At 38.3% G+C, this 23,602-nt stretch overlaps 5 protein-coding genes and 1 pseudogene across 9 annotated transcripts; 2 read left to right on the forward strand and 4 right to left on the reverse strand.

Annotated features, from left to right (window-relative positions):
* Positions 1–1,966: 1,966 nt before the first annotated feature.
* On the forward strand, positions 1,967–5,771 carry LOC104826533 (probable inactive receptor kinase At2g26730). Its single transcript, XM_010559279.2, has 2 exons — positions 1,967–3,537; positions 4,691–5,771. The coding sequence occupies exons 1-2, from the start codon at positions 2,223–2,225 to the stop codon at positions 5,356–5,358; spliced, it is 1,983 nt and encodes a 660-aa protein (XP_010557581.1). The 5' UTR covers positions 1,967–2,222; the 3' UTR covers positions 5,359–5,771.
* A 1,648-nt stretch (positions 5,772–7,419) lies between these two features.
* On the forward strand, positions 7,420–10,208 carry LOC104826534 (3-ketoacyl-CoA synthase 11). Of its 4 annotated transcripts, none has more exons than XM_010559283.2 (3): positions 7,420–7,544; positions 8,008–8,088; positions 8,478–10,208. In XM_010559283.2, the coding sequence occupies exon 3, from the start codon at positions 8,486–8,488 to the stop codon at positions 10,019–10,021; it is 1,536 nt and encodes a 511-aa protein (XP_010557585.1). In that variant the 5' UTR covers positions 7,420–7,544; positions 8,008–8,088; positions 8,478–8,485; the 3' UTR covers positions 10,022–10,208. The 4 variants fall into 4 exon arrangements, with proteins under 4 accessions (XP_010557585.1, XP_010557586.1, XP_010557584.1 ...); XM_010559284.2 differs by having other exon boundaries at positions 8,008–8,068; XM_010559282.2 differs by lacking the exon at positions 8,008–8,088 and having other exon boundaries at positions 7,421–7,544.
* Positions 10,209–10,254: 46 nt separating this feature from the next.
* On the reverse strand, positions 10,255–12,513 carry LOC104826535 (deSI-like protein At4g17486). The gene is made up of 4 exons (XM_010559285.2): positions 12,147–12,513; positions 10,962–11,249; positions 10,773–10,853; positions 10,255–10,671 (listed from the first exon to the last, which is right to left on the reverse strand). The coding sequence occupies exons 1-4, from the start codon at positions 12,289–12,291 to the stop codon at positions 10,535–10,537; spliced, it is 651 nt and encodes a 216-aa protein (XP_010557587.1). The 5' UTR covers positions 12,292–12,513; the 3' UTR covers positions 10,255–10,534.
* Positions 12,514–13,244: 731 nt separating this feature from the next.
* Positions 13,245–15,188, reverse strand: LOC104826536 (annotated as a pseudogene).
* A 1,762-nt stretch (positions 15,189–16,950) lies between these two features.
* On the reverse strand, positions 16,951–19,639 carry LOC104826537. Of its 2 annotated transcripts, none has more exons than XM_010559287.2 (3): positions 19,331–19,639; positions 18,371–18,516; positions 16,951–17,203 (listed from the first exon to the last, which is right to left on the reverse strand). In XM_010559287.2, exons 1-3 carry the CDS (start codon positions 19,454–19,456, stop codon positions 17,161–17,163), a joined length of 315 nt encoding a protein of 104 aa, XP_010557589.1. In that variant the 5' UTR covers positions 19,457–19,639; the 3' UTR covers positions 16,951–17,160. The 2 variants fall into 2 exon arrangements, with proteins under 2 accessions (XP_010557589.1, XP_010557588.1); XM_010559286.2 differs by having other exon boundaries at positions 18,371–18,519; positions 19,331–19,621.
* Positions 19,640–19,874: 235 nt separating this feature from the next.
* LOC104826538 (pentatricopeptide repeat-containing protein At1g08070, chloroplastic) lies at positions 19,875–22,366 on the reverse strand. Its single transcript, XM_010559289.1, has one exon. The coding sequence runs from the start codon at positions 22,333–22,335 to the stop codon at positions 20,110–20,112; it is 2,226 nt and encodes a 741-aa protein (XP_010557591.1). The 5' UTR covers positions 22,336–22,366; the 3' UTR covers positions 19,875–20,109.
* Positions 22,367–23,602: the final 1,236 nt, after the last annotated feature.

Below are 23,602 nucleotides of genomic sequence, written 5' to 3' on the forward strand. Positions count from 1 at the left end.
TATGTGTAGATTTTAAATATGTTATGATTAGGTTCTTACCAATCGCCGGTTGAACTACCGATAAGTATATTTATTGTTAGTAAGTATGATTAGCTTCTTAACGTGCATGGGATTTTATTAATGAGTAAAATTAATTACGGTTAATGACAAATGTAAACAAGGAAGAAACTCACTTCAATCAAAAGGCAAGACCATATGATTTCCAACACATGGAGGAGAGTGAGCTGTAATTTCAGCTTAAAAATTAATCAAATAGATGAATGCATGTGTTGACCACAAAAAAAAAAATTATAATGCCAAAATTTACCATTAATTTGGCCCAACTATATTTTACAGAGGAATAAAAAAAATACGGGTGAATATTTATTTATACGGTTAAATTTGAATTTGAGATAACATTATGTTTTTTTTTTCAAATTTATCACCTGAAAAAAAAAAGAAAAACTTTTTTGGAAATTTAATATGAATGAATAGATTCCAATTGCTTTTTCCTTAATCTAACAATTGTTTACAATGGTTGTCGCCTTATTATTGTCTCATATCGAGTTAATTAGAGCAAAGGCTTTTAATTTAATTAATGTGACTGGTTTCATTGATTGTTTCATACAAAAACCTTATATTCTTTGATTAAAATAAATAAATTTTATAAGATATCATTCACATTGATATATATCGCTCATTTTCTACCGTGTCCATAGATAAGGGTGTAAAACGGGCTGGTCCAGTCCAATCTAACCTGACTCGTTCCGATTTGGAAAAATTTTAACCCAGTCCAATGCAGTCCGTTTTTTAGCGAGCAAAAAATATAAACCCAACCCATCCCGTCTTAGTCCGTGAACCAAACGAGTCGGTCCGCAAGTTAAATATATAAATTTTAAAATAAAATTTTATTACTAAAAAGATATTTAAAACTAATTTTAATATTTAAAAAATATAGAAAGTATTTAAAATATAATAAAAATATAAATTTAAAAAAAAACAAACTAAATATGTAATAAAAATATAATTTGTATGTAAAAATATTAAAATTGAAATTTTTTTTTTTCTGATACGCGAACCAACCCGACTCGTAACGAGGTGGCTCGTGAGGAATTGGTTCGTTTGGTCCGGTTTCCATACTAGTTTTCTTCTATAGAAGAAAGATACCCTTGACTTAACTATTTAAGGAAAGTAAGATATTTCATTACTTCTATTTTTTTGCAGCAAAACTCTCAAATTGATTTTTTTATATACTTTTGTTGTATAATTAGGAGTTAATGGTAGTAGGCTTTTGAAGCATAAAAAGTGAAAAGCAAAAGCCAATGTAAGCTGGTTGGACGGATGCCATGCAATTGAATTGGATTCTTCACAAGCGATTTTGTAAATATTAATGACACTATTAATTTAAGTCCTTAATTTATTTACTAATATATATATATAGGTGTATGATATGATGTTTTATATTTTTAAATTAGATTTAATATGTTTAACTAGTTGAATGAAGGTAAATACAACATTATAGATTCGGTAATATCTGATAAAATCCATATTAAACTAAATAAACCGAATAAAATGCTTTTTTTTTCGTGAAATTTTACATCATAAGTTCGCATCAGTAACAAAATATCTCCCGGTCCTATGGCTTCGTAGATGGAAAGATTAGTTGGAAAAGTACGAATTGGTCCATATGCGAAAAATCATTTTTAGCATTATTATTCTTTATACAAATTCAGATTTAAATAAAATTCAATTATCTCGAGGATTAGACTAAATTAGTAACAACATTAAAAAATGATAAAATTTATATCATCACAAGCTAAATTCTATAAATGCGGGGTTATTTCAGCTTTAAAATCTGATTATCGTTACCAAAAATAATAAAATAAGAAAAAAAAGGAAGAAGAAAAACGTTTCCTCTATTTTTTCATTACATTTTTTGCTAATAAAACAGCTTTATTTATTTATTTTTGTTCCTTTACTTTGTGTCCCTCGTGATAGCTTTGATACCATCTTCCAATTCTCTTCTTACAAAACCTCACGAAGTCACATTCTCACTCACAGACAGTGCTCTCTCTCTCTCTCTCTCTCTCCCCACTGCAGATGGGTTCTCGCCGGAAAACCGATTCTGGTTTCGCTTCTAACCCGTTTCACCGACAATCTTGAACTAAACGAGAAAAAACCCGGTTTCTTCTTTATTCAGTTTTCTCCTCGGTTTGTCCTTTACTGCCTGCGAGTAACCTACAATGGCGGCCGTTCCCGGGTACCGTTTCGCGGTTTGGGGCTTTCTCTGGGTTCTTCTGCTGACTCAGCGAGTGAACTCGGAGCCTACTGAGGACAAGCAAGCGCTCCTAGCCTTCCTGCGGCAAATCCCTCACGAGAAACGTCTTCAGTGGAACGAGTCCGACTCGGCCTGCAACTGGGTCGGCGTCGAGTGTGACGCGAGAAACTCCTCTGTCTACTCGCTTCGATTACCCGGTGTCGGGTTGGTGGGTCGGATCCCTACCGGGTCGCTCGGCCGTCTTAGCCAGCTCCGGGTGCTCAGTCTCCGAGCAAATCGTCTTTCCGGCGAGATCCCGGAGGATTTCACTAACCTCACTCACCTCCGAAGCTTGTACTTGCAGAATAACGAATTTTCCGGCGCATTTCCAGCGAGTATTACTCGGTTGACTCGGCTGACTCGGCTCGATATCTCGTTTAACAACTTCACTGGGCACGTTCCTTTCGCGATTAACAACCTCACTCACTTGACGGGGCTTTTCCTGGAAAATAACCGATTTTCTGGGAATCTTCCGAGCATCACCGTAGATTTGGACGGCTTCAATGTCTCCAACAACAACCTCAACGGCTCGATCCCGTCGTCACTATCCAAATTCCCAGCCTCCTCGTTCGCCGGAAACCTAGATCTCTGCGGTGGACCATTAAAACCCTGCAACCCTTTCTTCGTCTCTCCATCGCCTTCCCCGTCACTTGCTCCGCCGTCGAATGTATCCCGGAAAAAGTCAGGCAAGCTCTCCACGGCGGCGATTGTAGCGATCGCCGTCGGAAGCTCTCTCGGCGGTCTTCTCCTTCTTGCTCTCTTACTCCTCCTCTGCCTCAGAAACCGCCGTCGGGGAGCCGAAGATCGATCGAAACAGAGGAGACCCACGACGGCGACGGCGACGGCGGAGCCTCCGCCAGGGACATCTTCGTCGAAGGAGGAAGCGGCGGGGACTTCGTCGGGACTCGGCGGCGAAGCAGAGAGGAACAAGCTCGTGTTCATGGCGGGAGGAATTTACAGCTTCGATTTGGAGGATCTACTGAGAGCTTCTGCAGAAGTTTTGGGGAAAGGAAGCGTTGGGACGTCGTATAAGGCAGTGCTCGAGGAGGGCACGACAGTGGTGGTGAAGAGGTTGAAAGATGTGACGGCGGCGAAGAAGGAGTTCGAAGCTCAGATGGATCTTGTCGGGAAAATCAGTCACCCCAATGTGCTTCCGTTGAGGGCTTATTACTACTCCAAGGATGAGAAGCTTCTTGTCTTCGATTTCTTACCCACCGGAAGCTTGTCGGCTCTTCTTCACGGTTAGTTCTTGAATCTCTCTCTCTTCTTCTGGCAATTTTCTGATAACATAGCATAGTTTCTAGTAGAGGTTGCTTACTGAATTAATGTGTGTTTTTATCTGTTTTCTAGTAGTTTACTTCACTTGTTTGAGTTCAGAATCTTTGTTTTTTTCTGGGTATTATTAGTTAACTTGCCTGTTTCGATGTTCTTTCTATATTTGCCGGTTTCATGGGGGATGTTACCAAACCATTTCATTTCTTGTTTTTCTTGTCCAAACGAAGTTTTCACATCCCTTGATTTACTGCCCAGCTTCCGGGTCGAGTTTCTAGATTCAAAAACCCTAGATTTGGGTTCAAGAGAGTGACTGCTGCTCTGGGTTTGTTTTCCTCTTTTGTTTATCCTGTGATCTTGACTATTCCAGCTGTTTGTTTCCTGCGAAAAATCAATCATAAAAAGAAAAAACTAAAACTTGAAATAATCAGACTTCCATCAACCTGTGAGTTGTATGTGTAAATTGATGATTCTAATGGATGATAAATAATCTGCAAAAACAGATGATATGATCAAACATCCACATGTTCTGTTTCTATTTTTGGGCTCAAGAAAACATTCCCTTTTCCCTTCTTGATCTTTGCCGTCCATTCCAAGTCTGTATTTGATTGATAAGTTTATTTATGTTTTCAAGATGTGGGGGGGCGTAGTTGTAGTTGTAGTGGTTATATGCAATTATTTTAAAGATGTGAGCCACCGACATCATCTCTGCATTCTGGTAATGTTGTAATAAAAGTTCATGACTTTGCTTCTGTCTCACACTTGAAGAAAGTGTTGCACAAAAAAAAAAAGACATCATCTCACATGGGTCCTTCCTTCACGCTCTCTCTCTCATCATATGATTACCCTTTTCCTTGAAGTAAACTGTTTATTGATTGGTTTAGTCAAAGTACAAATTAGGGTTCTTATCCGTTTTGAAAAGGGCCACTTAGAATATGAACATTTTGATCTCTTGAGCTTATTCTTGAAACTGCATTTGGTATACTCACTGATAGCATATATGAAACTGAGACAAACTCTCGGTCCACATTGTTCTTGTGTGTACCATTTGATCAGAGCATTAGTGTCGGCATTGTTCTAACGTTGGCCCGAAATGTCGGTCTGCATTTTCCGATGTTTCAGGAAGCCGAGGATCCGGGCGGACGCCGCTAGATTGGGACAACCGTATGAGAATAGCCATAACCACGGCCAGAGGCTTAGCTCACCTCCATGTATCGGCGAAACTGGTCCACGGAAACATCAAAGCCTCCAACGTTCTCCTCCATCCTAACCACGACGCCTGCGTCACTGACTTTGGACTTAACCCGTTGTTCAGCAACACAAACCCGCCTAACCGTTTGGCGGGTTACCGAGCTCCCGAGGTTCTCGAGAATCGGAAAGTGACGTTCAAATCAGACGTGTACAGCTTTGGCGTGTTACTGCTCGAACTCTTGACGGGTAAGTCGCCTAACCAGGCTTCACTTGGGGAAGAAGGCATTGATCTACCGAGATGGGTTCAGTCAGTGGTTAGGGAAGAATGGACGGCCGAGGTTTTCGACGTGGAGCTAATGCGGTATCACAACATCGAGGAAGAGATGGTTCAGCTTCTACAGATAGCAATGGCGTGTGTATCGACAGTTCCTGATCAAAGGCCTGCGATGCAGGAAGTGTTGAGAATGATTGAGGATGTGAACCGAAGCGAGACCACGGACGAAGGGTTAAGGCAATCTTCCGATGACCCGTCGAAGGGATCGGAGGGTCAGACGCCACCGGGCGAATCAAGGACTCCACCTCGCTCCGTCACGCCGTAGGGAACTCTCTGGTCTCAGATGGGTTTTAGCGTCAGAAGAGGAAAAAAACGACAGGCTTTTCTTTTGTTTACTCCGAGAAAAGAAGATTAGGAAACGACGTGGTGTGGGGTCTTGGTCCGGTGAAACGGAGAGCAGTGCAGAAAAAAGCAAAAAAAAAGGAGGGATCATGTGCAGGGTTTGGCATCTCCGAAACGTTCTTTTTGTTATTGATTTTTATTTTTTATTCTTAAAAAAATTGAAATCTTTTGGCTTTTTTCCTTTTTATATTTTAATTTTAATTTGAATTTGAATTTTTATTTTTCCTCCTTTTTGGTGTTGGGGTGTGTGGACAGGTTGTAATCGGACCCAATTGCTGAATTTTCTTTTTCTTTTTTTTTTGTGTTTAAAAAATACGAGAAAGAGCTGTCCATTTGCATGTTATGTCTGATCCATTTTATAATTCGAGCAAGGGAGTTGATTGGCCAATGGCCACCACATTTTTTCTTGTAATGACGGAAATACCCTCAATCGGTTTGTACAATTTTTCGGATCCGATACAGTATAATTTGGGTTCTAATCCAAGTTATTAAATTGAGAGTATTTGTTTCTTCATAAAAATATAATTTATATTTATTAAAACATTATAAATTTACCATTAATATTTTTAAAAATTAGAAAATATTAAACGAATTTTTTAAACACCGTTGATATTCATTAAAAAAAATAGATTGATTTATTTTTAAAAGTATTTTCGTCATTTTAGTGGACACCTTCCAATTAGGGGCGAACAAACTCTTCTCTTCCATTCAATTGTTTCGAAATTTTGAAAACTCATAACTAAATGATTATTTTATTTTATTCAGTTCGATTCATTTTTACCTACGACGAAATTATAATCAAACAAAAAATTGATTACAATATTAAAAAAATTTGTATAATAGAAAAATATTCAAATAAAATATAATATAACTATCATTATAATCATATGAATATATAAAACAATAAAACTAAATCCATACTTTAATTTTTAATATAAAAAAAACAAAGATCGGGAGTGCCCATTAGGACAACTAATGCCTCCTAACCCAACTCACACCCATCCAATTCCAAACGGTTCACATGTATAAAATTTTCATTATTGGTTTTTTTCTTGACAAAATACAAGCAAATTTGTATACTTTCTTTTTTTCGGGTACAATAATTGAAATTTGTTTATTTATCTTTCCCTTTTTTTTTTAACATTTTTTCATTTAATATTTTAATAATAATTTTGAAGGTGGCAATGTGAAACTAACAAAAAAGGTGGAGCATGTGGTGGGTGGGGTGACTTGCTAAATTGTATTTTAGCTCTGGTGAAGAAGAGAGAGAGAGATCCATTTTCCTTATAAAAAAAAAGACATGTCTCCACATCTTGTCTTGGACTCCCAAAATCCCTAATTCAAACTACATTATGTGTAATTACATTATTTTTATGATAACAAAAATCAAAATCTTAGCTCTTCAAAATATATAATTTATTTATATTTTAGAGATTATTATCCCCAAAATTGAAATCAGCCAATGAGATATGCAATTTTCTTGTCCTACGACAATAAATTAATAATAAAATGAGAGATTTATGAAAAGAAGCTCGACTAAATATTAAAATAAGTATTTTAAAACTATCTTATATATTTTAGATTTTACCGTATCTTATATTTTTTTTTCTTTTGTTAATACCTTTTATATATATATATATTGATATAACCAATGAAAATGAAAAATCTTATTGAAAATAATCATTTTGGAATATTTATCGCTTTATAGAGATATCATTTAGTATGATTTGTCAAATCCACGTAATCTATACAAATATAATTATTTACAACATTCATATCTCAATAGGCCGGTTTGAAGCCTAAATTCTGATTGCTATATATCTTAGTTAACAATTTATCGACGCACTTTTTTTAAAAAAAATATATAGTTTGAATAAATATAATTAGTATTATTGATTTTCATATCTTCTTCTATATATATATATATATATAATGAGTAAATGAAGTTAAAAAAAAAGGTAAATTGGCTTAAAATTCAAATCCGAATCTAATCTGAGTTTGAGAATCATAAATAAACAGCCGTCTTTATAATTTCCGCCTTCTCACAATCGGCTTCTTTCCGAGGAGAGATTTCGAGATACAGCATTCTGTAGTGGTACACTCTCCAAGGTTCGTTCGTAATTCTCGTATTGTTTCAATTTCCTTTCTCCAACTAATCACCCATTGTTTTGATCTCTAGTTCTTTTTTTTTTTTGAAAGTGTTCCTGTGTTTTACGACAAGTTTGATCCATGTTTTGTGTTGAATTCGTGGATTTTGTTCTCTTTGGAATCGATAATGCATCATGTTTCTGGGGGATTTTAGATGAAATTTGATCTGGGTTTCTCCATCTGCATTCTCCAACCTTGAAATCCTTTAATTCTGGACGGATTGACGATGAAAGTATAAGTTTTCTGATCTGGGTCGAATCTGTAGATAGATGCTGCCAGTGATTTTCTTTCTTTTTTTTGTTCCAAGTCTGTATTCCACTTTGTACTCTTTCCAATAACATCGTGGTTTACCTTTCGTGGGAAAATGGATGAAAATTTGGAAAATTTCACGACCCTTTAATAAGAGATGATTCTGCAAGTTCAGGTATGGCATTGGCTACAACGGCTGGTGTACCTCTCCAATTCGGGTTCTGAACTTCGGGGACGTAAGAAAGTTGATTAATTGGTGTGTTAGGGCTCATTGATTCTGAGAAAAAGAAAGTTGGATTTGTGTTCTGTTGTTTGTCTGTTGGTTCCAGTTGAAGTTCAAACTCAAGATTTAGATGAATGAGAGCTGCTAAAACTTGTGGATGAATCCACGGCTTCGTTTGCTTTATGGCTGTCAAGTATGGAAGGTCTTGTCTTCGGTTTTTTGGTTTCATCTGTGTTTAGAAGATTGGATTTATGATTTCTCGAGACGGGTTGCTAACAAGATCAAGATTTTATGCCCTAAACGTAATTCACAAGAGTTTTGCACTTGGACATGTTACTCTGCCTTGTTGTTTTGATTTAGCTGCTTGCTTACGATGTGTTTCATTTATCTGATTTTTGGTTGATTTCTATATCCTTAAACAGGAAAGACGATGGCTGAGGGGAATGTAGAACAGAAGCCCTTAATCCCACCTTCGGACCGTAAGCTTCCAGACTTTAAGAAATCTGTGAAGCTCAAGTATGTGAAGCTCGGTTATCACTACCTCATCACGCATGGAATGTACCTCTTCCTCTCCCCTCTCGTAGTTGTAATCGCTGCTCAAATCTCAACATTCTCTCTCCAAGATCTTCGCAACCTGTGGGAGCATCTTCAGTACAATCTTATTTCAGTCATAATCTGTTCTACCCTCCTTGTTTTTCTGCTAACCCTTTACTTCATGACTCGGCCACGACCTGTGTACTTGGTCAACTTCTCCTGCTACAAACCCGAGGATCCCCGAAAATGCACCAAAAGGATCTTTATGGACCGGTCTAAACTGACTGGCTCTTTCACAGAGGAGAATCTTGAGTTCCAACGCAAGATTCTAGAACGTTCGGGTCTCGGGGAACAAACTTACTTGCCCGAGGCTGTCCTTAATGTCCCTCCAAACCCGTGCATGGAAGAAGCTAGAAAGGAGGCGGAGATCGTGATGTTTGGCGCTATTGACGAGCTTTTGGCCAAGACTAATGTTAATCCTAAGGACATCGGGATCTTGATTGTTAACTGCAGTCTCTTTAACCCGACCCCTTCGTTATCCGCAATGGTGGTTAATCATTACAAGCTCCGTGGCAATATACTCAGCTATAACTTAGGAGGAATGGGTTGCAGTGCTGGTCTGATTTCGGTCGATCTGGCCAAACATCTTCTCCACACCATCCCCAACACTTATGCTCTGGTAATCAGCATGGAGAATATTACACTCAATTGGTATTTCGGGAATGATCGGTCGAAGCTTGTCTCAAACTGTCTTTTCAGAATGGGAGGTGCTGCGATTCTCCTCTCGAACAAAAGATCCGAGAGAAGAAGATCGAAGTATCAGCTGGTTCATACAGTTAGGACCCACAAGGGAGCCGATGATAAATGCTTCGGCTGTATTACACAAGAAGAGGATTCGACGGGTAAAATCGGTGTAACCCTCTCTAAAGAACTAATGGCAGTTGCGGGTGATGCCCTGAAGACGAATATCACCACCCTAGGACCTCTGGTTTTGCCTACATCCGAGCAGCTTCTGTTCTTCGCAACATTAGTCGGTCGAAAACTCTTCAAGATGAAGATCAAGCCGTACATCCCGGATTTCAAACTAGCGTTTGAACATTTCTGTATCCACGCGGGAGGAAGAGCCGTTCTTGATGAAATAGAGAAGAACCTGCAACTCTCGGATTGGCACATGGAGCCATCGAGAATGACACTGTACCGGTTTGGAAACACATCAAGCAGTTCTTTGTGGTATGAGTTGGCTTATTCCGAGGCGAAAGGAAGGATCAAGAAAGGTGACCGGACATGGCAGATAGCTTTCGGGTCAGGGTTCAAGTGCAATAGCGCGGTCTGGAGGGCTCTAACGACAGTGAACCCGAAAACCGAGAAATCTCCATGGATGAATGAGATTCATGAGTTCCCTGTTGATGTGCCAAAGGTATCAAGGATCTAAGAACACTTTTAAAAAATCTCTGGTTCATTATCTTGTTAGTAATCTCCTTCTATTTATTTCCCATTCTTGGCATTTTAGACTATTTTGGGGTATGTATTCTTTTAGGGTTTGGGATGGGAGGTGGTGAGGTTTTTGCATGAACTCTTTGTAACCTTCTCTTTCTCTTGGTGGGTTCTGTTTTTTTTTTCCCCAAAAGCCAAAGGTACACAGGAACTTTGAAGAAAAATCTAAAATGGAACAGTACAACAAACCATGTAATAACAAAAATACAACAAACCATGTAATAATAATATATCCATTTCCCTTTGAACACTAAAGAATACACAATCTCTCTGAACGCTTCTTCACGATACAATTTTGCTTTCCGTCTGACCTTGAGACCCGCAGATTCTTCCGACCAAGCTTCAATAGCATCAAACCTTCATGCTATGTCCAAAAATCCACAACGACAGAAATAAGATAGATCACTACGAATCGGGCGCCCGAGAAAAGGATATGTGATTTCGGGTTTTCTCATTTATAGGTTTCCCTGATGAATGATACTTCCCCTGCCACGTCCACCGGTGAGAGGAGCTGCTTCTCCTGATCTCCGTCGGAGATTTCCTCGAAGTCTTGAGGTGTGGCAGTTGAATGAGATTCACTTCCTTCTTCTGCAACAGATTTCCCGACAACAGAAACGATAAAGAGATTAGAGTTTTTGATGAAGTGAAATGCAGCCTGGAGTTACCGGATATGGAAACAACGATTTTACCTGCGACCTCATGGTACTCCGGAAGTTGTTTCACCGTAGTTACTTGAAGGCTTTCCGGGAGAAGGCAGCTGCATAATGCACCTGAGAATACAAAACGACGGAAAATTACCCCTTAGGAAAATCTCATCTTACGTCGCTAATCTAATAACAAAAAACAGATTTTTCGTGTTGAGGATAAGGATCTCTTACCTAGCCGAGCAAGACGGTTGACCCAACCCGGGACGTGCTTGCCCGTCAATCTCCAGGCGATATCATCTGTGAAATGGTTGCAGTTTTTGGTTATGAGGTGATAAGTATCTCCATGATATTCGGACGCCGTAGTTTCAATGAACACCCGGAATTCTGAAGGAGACATCTTTGTCCGTCCAAGCGAGACGGAACATCGGTAGATGAAACCGGGGCAGCTTCTCGGATCTACTTCAAACACTCCACTGACAGGGAATTCGTGTGCTCCAAAGCCGTATTCTTTCCCATGAACTGTGATAACCAGTGGGATACAAGTTAGCATTTGTTGCCGCCTCCCAAAAAATATGAACCATGAAGGAAGAACAAACGAATCGAATATGATCAAACATGTACCACCGGTAGTAATTTTCTGTTTCAGGGATTTACTTGTAGCACTCTTTGAGAAATCAAAAACAACAAAAGAAAAATATGACAAAAGATACACCAAAAAATACTTTGAAGTATCCGACTTTAGAATCGATAATCCCTTCGCCTATCCTCAGTTTTAGGAATAGCATTTCAAACCTGAAGATTTGGAGATTACTGGAACAAACCAAGAACAACAAGATTGATTTGTAAACTAAATCCTCGGACAAATGACTTATCAATACGAAGAACAGGAGCTTAAAAACACTTTGATACATGAAGGATTTAGCAGGAACCCGGAATTCAGCCATCGCATAGATATATGCAAAAGCTGATATAAATCTCTTAAGTTTCTCAAGATTCAAATCAGAAACCGAGTTCCTTCATATAGAATCGACAAGTTTCAAGGTATCACCAAACTAAACCAAAGCCCGTTGGTTGTAATATCTGAAGATCAACAATCCAGTTCCTTCTCCTGATGATCTAAGCGAGAAAATTTCACAATGCTTGAAGGAGGAAGAAAAAAAATGAAATGCTATGATTCCGTAGATCACCAAGAGCAGCTTCGTAACATCATTCTCTACAACAAGAGAGATGCATACGAACAGAGAAATTAGGAGATCTAGAAACTTTCCAGATTCCCCGTATCAAACAACCACAACACGCAGCAAACCCAGGTGAGGACAAACCCTAGGAAATCAAACCCAAATGCCGAAATCGAACAAGATCGAGGATTTCCGCAACAAAATTGACGGAAAGCAGCGGCAAGGAGAAAGGCCTAACCTTCGATGCCAGAATGAAAAATCCCCAACCCGAATAAGTAGGTGTAATTGTTGATAGGAGTGAGATCGTACACGTTCAATACCACATCACCCAAATCCTCTTCTCCATTTCCGAAGCTTGAATCCGAGCTTTTCTCATCCACCATTGTCTCTCTTTTCTTCTTTCGTCTCGGAATCGCAGGGAAGACCGAACCCAGAAACAAAGATTTCGGGTTTCGCTACGTGTTCGTCGCCGGTCGGAGGCGCATTTCCTGGTCGGCGATTCGGAAGAAAGGCCGGAGAAAAGCCCGGAGAGGATATACGAGAAATCTGATGGCCAAAATCCCTTTCCCCAAAGATTCAGAAAATGTTTTTTTTTTTGCTTTTTCTTTTAAAAACAAAAATGTTACATGCGGGGGCAATTATTAAGATACTAAATGATGGGTCCATCCAAATTCATCTAATCTATATTTTCACATGCTTTAATTTCTTTGACCTGTCAAATTAAAAAATAAATCTAAATAATATGATTTATTTTGGCCTGTAATATCATATCTTGGTGTTTTTAATCAAACTAATATCTTTTCGCTAAAATTACCTCTAAACATACCATTCTCCAAATATCATCGTAATCAAAATAACTATATAAAATGACATCGGTTATAACGTTAAATTTATGGTGATTACACTAAATTCTTATTGTCACAATTGTTTTATCACACTAATCACTTGGTTAAATCATCACAAAGTTAACATTGTGATCAATATGATCACCATATGATTATATAATTATTCTGTTCACATGATTATATCAAAAGGTGTAGAAATAGTTTTAGTAAAAAAAAGGTATTTTGTATATTTTACGCGATAAATTTGGATGGTATCCATGTATATTCACGGTATGTTACATATTTATAACATATACACACATATGTATATGCATATGCATATACACATTCACGCACACAAGCAAGTATAATTTTTTTTATCACGAACCAATTCCCTTGGTTCATAAACTAAATGAATCCAATTAAAATTAACTATTTTGATTAACATTAAAATTAATTATTTTTTAACTCGCTTAAAAAAACTGATAAAATGTGGATTTGGGGCACAAACGAATCAAAATGGAAAATAATATGTAAAAATAAAAAACAGAGATGCTTCTGCGAAACTAAACATGAGTTTAGGAAATACAGAGATTCACTTAGAAGTGAACTTTTACACTATATCGTTTCATAAATGGAGATCCCCGACCAAGAAGATAACGAAGATCGATGATCTATATCGTGAGCTTTGGGGCTCCATCAGGGTTCATCCTCGTCGATGAATGTTCTTCTTCTTACACGTCGTGTCCTAGAACCAGACTCGTCATCAGAAGGCGGGTTGTTCCCGTTGTCTCTAGCCGATGGTCCATTCTCTCCCTCGTAGCTTTCTCCCCAAAGCCGGGTAGAGCGTCTTCTTGTGCCTAACTGCGACCGAGCTCTTGATGTGCCTGACCAGCTACTACTCCGTCGTGGGCTACTACTCGACCCGGGTCTAAACACCCGGATGAGGAAAAACACCGTGAGCCACCCACCGTCATCAAATGACAGAATTCCATCATCATCATCATCATCATCATCATCATCACCTTCACCATCGCCATCATCATCCCTTTCTCCTCCGCCGAAAGAAGATCGAAGAGTGCTTAGCAGGTCACCCAAATCTCTCTGCCGTTCTAATCTCCTCCATCTACGCTGCCTCTCTGGATTAGCCTCTGAGGGTCGTGCCGTCGGGTGCTGAAACCTAGCATGCCGTCTCAGATCAGAATAGGTGCCGCTGAAATCACACGTCTCACAAGAACAGCTCCTTCTCTTTGAGTTCATGAAACATCTTGCAGCCTCGACTACAACCCACTCCTTTATCTCCCCACGGCATAGCGGGCATGTAAGCTTCGGCTTGGCATTCTCCAGGTCCTCACTAGAACTTCTATCAGTTATTACAGCCCCTCCTTCACTCCCACCTTCCCTCGGATTCACAGCAGTTGATTCAGGAGCTACATCTGGTATCGTAGTTATCGGATTGCTTTCCCCTTCTTGGGGTGTTGATGAGATTGGTGTCTCTTTGAAAGATTTGCGGAACTGGTCCAAACAGTTAGAATGCCTGTAGCTCGTGTCACACATGAAGGGTCGACAACCTTTTTTCGTAGGAAGAACATATGAGAAGAACAGCGTTGTGAGGATGTTCCATGCAGACAGGGCACCGAGCATCTTCCCATTCCTTGACGTTCTCCTCGCTCAGTTTCGAAGAGGCCTGCAGAGTATGGCTAGAGTCACATCGCAATGGAGACCCTCTATACCTATCACGAGATACCGACCGATCTCTCCTCTCTTTTGGCATCTTCAATAGCGGGTGAAGATTGTGAGTCACTTGCCTCAGCCCTAAGGACGCAAGTGAATAGGATCAAGATTCTTCATAAGCAATTCAATTTCAAAACGAAATCCGTAAAACTAGCAACCCTCCAAAATCAAAGAAGATTCAAAATAGGATCCAGAATTCTAAAGTTGACCCAGATTGCCAATAGAGCTGCATAACAAAAAGCTGGGAAAGTCACAGCTTCCATCAGACTACAGTCATGAATAGAATAGAATATATCGCTCTCTTCGCAAATTCTGTAAAATGGCAAACCTAAGTTCCCAAATTCCTATTCTGATCAAGAACAGCATCACAAAACAAGAACACTGCTAAAGCGATCGAAAAGTCATGAACAGAGCATGTCGTACCAGGACAGTAAAAACCCGTGAGGGAGAAACCCTAATCGAGACCACAAACCGAGCAACCTAGCGTCGAAATCCACCGACAATAGATCCAGCAAAACCCCTCAACAACCCGCAAAGAAACGGAACAGAAACTAAGAAATTACGATTACCGGAGAAGTTCAAGAAGGGTACAGGAACACGTGAGTTGGGACTTCAGAGATTGTAGAGAGGGTCCTGAAGGAAACCCTAGTTTCGGGCCTCCGACGAAGAGGAGAGGCGAAGAAGATGAGACAAAGCTCCTCGCAGACAAAGACGCAGGATAGGAAGGGAGAGAGTGGTATTTATATAAAGGCGTGAAACGATGTGGCCAACTTGCTTTGGCTAATTCCATTTTTTTTAAAACTATAAAGAAATGGAAAATCCCATTTAAAATTAGGTAAAATACGGTAGGCTTTTATATTCAAAATCTTCGGAACAAAGAGTTTTCCCCCCCCCCTCGATTTTCTTTCTTTAATGTAAATAATGATGTAAATAAAGACATTCAAATAATTTCGTTATTTTTTAAAGATTGCAAATAATTATTTAATTTCTTTATTTTTTAAAATATAATTATTTTAATGGTAATTTAATATTATTGGTTCGGTGAAAGATGATAACATTTTAAAACCTACATATTTATATAAATTTATAAAAAGTGGATATATTTCTATCAAAATATCTAAAATTTTATATATTAACATGAAAGAAAAAGTTACAAATATTATTCTAAAAGTCATGCAGAATTTTTAATACATTTCAATATCGTTTTCATTTAAATGAAAATCTAATAATATTTTTGAAATTTATGCATTCATATTATGTAGAAGTTTTAAACAATTAATATATTTATATGGAAGAAAGAAGCTATATATTCATGCATGAATTTGTCTTTGTTTTTTTCTTCGTCTTTTATTCATTTTTTAAAATTTTGAACAGTGAATGAATAAACCGGTGGGATTCGGTTCTGATTTCGAAAAACCATAAATATAAAGAATTTATCTAAATATTATATATTTACACTCTATATAATAAAAATGAGTAACAAAATCTTTGAAATTTCTACATCTTAGTTTATATTGAATTAAAAATAAAACGATATATTTTACATTCGATCAGTTATATTTGTATCGAACAGTCGAATAGGAGGTTTCTTTCGGTTTTGTTATTTCTATAATGAATTATTGGATGAGAAAAATATATTGAAAATAAACGAGAAAAATAATCCGGGTTCGGGTTTGGTTTATTTTGCTTTCAATTAAAGATCTTTAATACATTTGAAAGAAAACAATAACCCACAACGATAGATAATTAATTAAATTTAGCAAAAAAAAAAAAGGAATTGTTTATTTGGATAAACCTAAAAACTAAGGACATATAATAAACTAAAAAATAATGTTATATAATATGTGATGAGATGATATATATTTTATTAATTCATTAGACAAAACATAAAAAAAAAATATTAGTATTTTATAATACATGGCAATATTCAATAATATCTGATAATATTCTAAATATTCTGTTAGGGGTGTAATCTTTATTTTCAAATTCTATACTCGTCGGTTCATCTTCAAGTTATCCACTGGGCTCCACACTGTCATGGGCCATGGCCCCTTGACTGATATCGTTTTGGGCCTAATCGTTCTAGTGGCTCATTGTACTGGAATTACTTTGCCATGGCCCATTGGGCCTGGGGATAAATTTGGGCCTTGATACCGGTTCCATAATAAAACAGAACACCGAGCTATCCGAGTTCGCGAAATAACTATAATCGTTTATCAGTCATTTTTGCTAGTTTAAATTCGATTTTTTATTTGTAAGCTGTTTGTTTGTTTTCTGTTATTTTCATATTCAATTCGAATTCATTTTAAAATATCGTATCGATTCAATGTTTATATCATATTCGGATTAGTTCGTTTTTTGTATAATCGACTCATAATTTTTTTTAAAAAAATCCAGTTTAAATTTGGAACATGTCTCTCAAAACCCAAACACTGAAAAACCGCATCAACAGTTTCAATTACAAAAGCACATCAAATATATATATAATAAAAAAATATATGAATACAAGGCTAAGAAAATCACAGTTTCAGACAAGACAAGAGTCCCAATGAAAACATTTGAGAGTAAAAGATAGAAACCCAACAAGCTTGCTTCCTCGTTGGTTCATATGAACATAAGCTTCCAAGGAGCCATTTTCATGAGAGACCTAAAATGTCTACCAAATCACAATGAAGGTGAAGATTTTACGTTGTATCAACAATATCCCTTCCCAATACAGTTCAAACACCTTTGTATCCTGCGAGATAGTTGGGGGAACAAAAACGCTGCTTAGGACAATGACAATGACAACTACGATAATCAATATGTGACTGTTGTCATCACGTAGCATAATTCCGATCACTGTCGGTAGGGTCGGGTACCCGGAGAACACACACTAGCGAGGGGAGAGGGTGAGGCGCCCGATGAGGTGAGATGTATCTGGTCAGAGGAGTGCGTGGTAAGACGAGATGAGGGCGAACCAAAAACGCCTCCTCGCCCTTTCGAAACCCTCTAGTCCTAATGTCTCAAGATCACCCTCTCGTTGTCTCGCCCCTCGTGCTCACACCCTCTTCCCTCCCCCCCTAGGAAATCAAACCCAAATGCCGAAATCGAACAAGATCGAGGATTTCCGCAACAAAATTGACGGAAAGCAGCGGCAAGGAGAAAGGCCTAACCTTCGATGCCAGAATGAAAAATCCCCAACCCGAATAAGTAGGTGTAATTGTTGATAGGAGTGAGATCGTACACGTTCAATACCACATCACCCAAATCCTCTTCTCCATTTCCGAAGCTTGAATCCGAGCTTTTCTCATCCACCATTGTCTCTCTTTTCTTCTTTCGTCTCGGAATCGCAGGGAAGACCGAACCCAGAAACAAAGATTTCGGGTTTCGCTACGTGTTCGTCGCCGGTCGGAGGCGCATTTCCTGGTCGGCGATTCGGAAGAAAGGCCGGAGAAAAGCCCGGAGAGGATATACGAGAAATCTGATGGCCAAAATCCCTTTCCCCAAAGATTCAGAAAATGTTTTTTTTTTTGCTTTTTCTTTTAAAAACAAAAATGTTACATGCGGGGGCAATTATTAAGATACTAAATGATGGGTCCATCCAAATTCATCTAATCTATATTTTCACATGCTTTAATTTCTTTGACCTGTCAAATTAAAAAATAAATCTAAATAATATGATTTATTTTGGCCTGTAATATCATATCTTGGTGTTTTTAATCAAACTAATATCTTTTCGCTTAATCACCGGAAAACCCAAACTCAAGCTCACAGTTCGGAATTCCCATTCCTACTAACCCGTGGTCGATCTCATTTCGGCCGAATACCCGAATTTTGGGTTTCATGAAATACTATGAAGCTTTTCTCTATGCAGAAAAATAGATGAAACGAAACGAAGGAAGAAGAAGGGTGATCAACAAACCTGTGACCATCACAAGTGGGGCAAAGGCATGGATTGATACAAACCGGATCATACAACGGCGACCACTTTATCGTTGTATTTCCTTTACACAATTTGCAAATATAGAACCCTTTTCCAGCACAAGCTCGACAAGCCAATGCCTTCTTCTTCTACAAACAAAAAAAAACACCAAATGAGGAAATATTAAATAAGGAAAGCATCTTCTAAAGTCACATATCAAGCCCATTTCATACACAACAAGAACAATAACCAAAACAATGTTCTTTCTTACATTTACGGTCGATCATATATATATATATATATAGAAAAACATATTTGCAAGAGAGATATGCGGAAGTACAATAAAGGGCAAAGCCTATGATGATCAAACATGAAGATAGGTCCAACGAGAAATGCTCATAACACCAAGAGAACGATTAATCTGGTATTCAAAGACAGAGAAACATAACTCTATATCCGGTTCTTGACTAATTCCTAAAGTTTCAAATAGCTTTTGCTTTACTAAAATCAATTAACCAATAACACGCCCCATTTGCATTTGTGAAAGTAACTAAAATCTACATTTTTTAAAACCCAAAAGAAGATTTCACCCTTACCTTCATTTCCATGATCAACAGGAAATAAAGGGCCCGAGTATTAGAATATGGTCGTCCCCTAATAATTGTAAGCACAAACACGGATACACATATGCAAACATGTATGTATAGCATTGCCCATTACTCGGTCCTCTTCAACGAGGATTTTAAGACCAAACAATCAAAGGAACAGACAACTTGCATTCAATAGAATTAACAAAGATTCACTTTACTAAACCCTAATAGAAGATTTCCAAATCCTCCTCGACATTCATTTCCATGATCCAAAATAAAATAAACAATCGAGTTTCCGAATTATCATCCCCTAATACTTAAGAAACACCAACAACGCGAACATGCATGTATACAGAGCATTGCCCATTACCCGTTTCTCTTCAATGGCGAAACGGAAAGCTCCGATTGCAGAAGCGGAAACAATGTTACCGATGGCTAATCCACCGAGAACGAAAGCTACACCGATTCCCAAAGTTCGAATCGGCTTCGGTATCATCTCCTTAGTCCTTATAGTGTTTAGTTTCTGTCGGGAATTTCGTCGAACAGTTTACCTGCGTGCTTCTGTTTTGGTCCCTTTTAAAGCCCTCTCACCTTGTCCCTAGCCATTACAAACGGATTACCAAACAGAAACAAAAGCAAGTCTACGAGATATACATTTATATTTTTTAAAAGGAAAAATATTTTTAAAAAACCCATTAATTCGTTCAGGAAAGTACAAAAAAAAAATAGATAAAATTTTAATTTGATAAATAAAAACATCGAATATACCGAATAATATATATCTACTCTTTTTAAGAGGATAATCGTCACCTATTTTCGGACCTTATCGTTTACGTTAGGAAAAAATTTAATAAAAATACAAATTAAAAAATAAACATATATATATATATATATATTCATGATTTTTTTCCGCTTTGTCAAATGTGTGCTACTTTATTTAAAAATATATATCGAACCTAACCGGCTTTTTTTGGTTCGATTTAACAAAACCAGGACTGGTTTAATCATATTTTTTTACAATCATTAATTACTTTATGTTAAATTGCAGTGGCAGGAGCATCAACATGTAAGTTTGGCCGAAGAACAACAAATTACTAAAACCATTGGAGACCAAATCTCCGGTCAGTCCTCAGCGTTCTGCCTCTTCTTTCACCAGTAGTCATTGCACGAACAAACACCATCTCTGAAATGGTGGAACCGATTCCGATCTCTGGCAATAATCTCCCGGCCGAATATCTTCGATATGAGTTTAGTAGCCTCGTGGCAGTTTCTGCATACCCTTAGATTCTTCACTATCGTCAGTTTCGTCCCCGGTTTCGTGCTGATCAGCCCGAACGCAATCGCGAGCTTCTCGCTGTGATGCCGCAACGCCCCTTCTTTCCATTCTTCGTCCATCTCTTGCAACACTTCGGTTTTATCTGGAACAAACCCTGATTTCTCCAGTAACGTGTCGATTTCGTCTAGCATTTTGTAGATTTCTTCGTGCCTCGGATGGAGTTGATCCCCTATGAGAAATTCGTGAACCACGGATTCTATTTCTATAGAGCTGCAACCGGGAATTTTCTTCATACCCTTATCGTTAAGCTGTGACCGTATTCTGGCTACATCGTTCCATCTCCCAGCACTTGCGTATATGTTTGAAAGAAGGATGTAAGCTCCAGGGTTTTCGGGTTCAACCTTGAAGAGATTTTCTGCGATGGATTCGCCCATTTCAATGTTCCCGTGAATCCTGCAAGCTTTGAGGAGGGAGCCCCATATCGCTCCATCGGGTTCCATTCCCATACCCTCGATAACTTCTTCTGCTTCTTTGAACTTCCCCGATCGTCCTAAAAGGTCTATAACGCATCCATAGTGCTCCAACTTGGGAGATATTCTGTACTCTTGAGTCATTGATTTGAAAATCCGGTGGCCTAGCTCTAGCAAACCGGCATGGCTACAAGCTGACAACAGGCCCACAAACGTGATGTCATCCGGTTCAATCCCGTTCTCCTTCATTCTCGAGAAAAGATCAAATGCTGCATCAGCCCGTCCGTGCATTGCAAACCCAGATATCATGGCATTCCAAGATGCCAAGCTTCTATTCCCGGTGCTCCCGAATACTTGCTTTGCAGCTTCGATATTTCCACATTTGGCATACATGTCGATGAGGCTTGTCCGGAGAGAGGGGTTTTTAATATTCTTCAGCTTCTTGTCTATATAAACATGAACCCATTTCCCGATATCCGTGGCTCCGAGGTGGGCACAAGCCGGAAGGATACTCAGCATCGTCACATCATTCGGGCTTTCACCTGATCTCAACATTTCTTGAAACAACAACAGAGATTCTTTGTAGACATTCATTCGGGTGTACCCACCAATCATGATGTTCCATGAAATCACATCTCTTTGAGACAAACCCTCGAACAGATCACGGGCTGTCTGAATATCACCGCATTTCGAGTACATATCAATGAGTGCATTAACAAGCTGAAGGTTTAAACTGAACCCATGATGATGATCACAGATCCATGAATGTACCCAACGGCATAAATTGATATCACCAGATTTAGCACAAGCAGAAAGTACACTAACCATCGTACTCTCATCCGGTGTAACACTCACCTCAATCATCTCCTTAAACAACTCCAAGGCCTCATTATATCTGCTGGTTTCGACATAACCTGAGATCATTGCATTCCATGAAACCACATCTCTAACAGGGATTTCATCGAACAACTTACGTGCATTCTCAATACAACCCTTGGACGCGTACCCTGTGATGATAGCCGTGAACGAAACCGCATCTCTATGAGGACTATTATCGAACACCATATGTGCGTCTTCCAATTCCCCATTCTGAGCATACATGGATATCAAAGAAGTGTGAACATACAAATCTAAATCAAGTCCATGTTTCAGAACATGTCCATGGACCTGTTTTCCTTCCCTTATAGCCCCCGATTTCGCACAGGATTTCAAAACAAAAGGAAAAGTGTAGGAATTAGGAACCAAGCCCAGCGAGATCATGCGAACATACCACTGCAGAGCCGAAATCGAAGACGAACTCAACGAATGCCCACGAATCATGGTGTTCCAAATCAGCAGATTCGGCTCCTGAATCGTTTCGAAGATCGAAACAGCATAAGGAAGACCATCGGAGAACCGAGAAAGAACGCAGAACTCGATAAGCTTGCTCAGACCGTAATTCGTGTTGTGAAGACCAGTTTTGATCATCTGGGCATGGATTTGCCGAAGAGATTGAAGGGTTTTGCACTTGCGGAGAAGCAAGAGGGATGCGTGGCAGCGGAGGATTTCGTAAGGCGGGTCTGAAGAAGAAGGAAGGAAATGGGGAGGATGAGAGGGAAGAGTTGGACAAGGCGAAGGAGAGAGCAGCATTTTCTCATTCTTTGGATAACGTTGGACAAGACCGAATCGCACCTAACGGAAATTTAAACCACACGCAAAATATAACCGTTATGGTCCTCTTTTTATTTTTATTAATTTTGTATAACGTTGAATGATGGGATCTCGAGTGTGATAAACACTAAATAGGGTTGGATAATCCAAATCCATATTTATTTACCCAATTGAAAATTGAAATAAATAGAATGGGATATCGACCGCCTCGGTTTTATTTACGTGGATTTGAAGTTTTATTAGTTTTTACTATAAGGTTATTTATCGAATATAAAATTGTACGCATGGAAAATGGATGGTGTTTATGATTTTTTTTTATATAAAAAATCCTTTAATAATTCGAAGATTATGATAGGAGAGCTGACGTGGAAGGAGAGGAATATTCATAGGAATTGAGAAGTAACCCTTTATGCCATATGCCGAAACTGCATGCCTAGGATATCGATTCTTTTTTTTTTTTTTGGGTTTATGTTCATGTATTGTATACCCACGAAGCCTTTCCCTCCAAAAGAGAGAAAACAAATATCATAATTGAATAAATTAACGCCACGGCCAATGGAATATGGAAGATGCAATCGTCGGTCCATCTTGAATATATTCTAGTGTGGCCACTTTGTAACGATCGAAATAAACACACATACACTTATATATATATATATAGAGATGATGCTTCCTTATCGAATCCCCTCGGTGTCAACACGCAAGCATCTTTTATAGCCTTTGCATTACCTCTGTAGATATATGTCGTAAATCTGTAAAAAGCTAATTTAGTCGTTGTAAGTATAAGGTATTATTATAAATAATGTGTGAGGTCATTGTAACTTTGTATATTTTAATTTCATCATTCTATGCACATATATATATAAACAAACAAGACTGTGTTAGTAAAACTTTACCATCAGACACAAACCATCAACCTATATATATATATATATACACCTATATATATATATATACACGATCAGCTTAAATGGATGAGAATCAAATGCATATAAAAAAATCATATAATAAGGGGGCGGGGGTGTTGTCATGCTCGTGGGATGTTGGACGACAACACTTCGTTGGTCATGTCAAAGATTATCAATTCAATGTTGCGTGTGTCTCAAGAAACATATACATAGTTGCTTGAAAGGTGTTAACATCACATATATACATATATATACATATATGTGTATATGTGTGTGTATGTATATGTATATATATATATATATATATATATATATATATATATATAACTATATACATA

Source organism: Tarenaya hassleriana, unplaced genomic scaffold, assembly GCF_000463585.1.
Source record: "Tarenaya hassleriana unplaced genomic scaffold, ASM46358v1 Cleome5, whole genome shotgun sequence".
Taxonomy (NCBI): domain Eukaryota; kingdom Viridiplantae; phylum Streptophyta; class Magnoliopsida; order Brassicales; family Cleomaceae; genus Tarenaya; species Tarenaya hassleriana.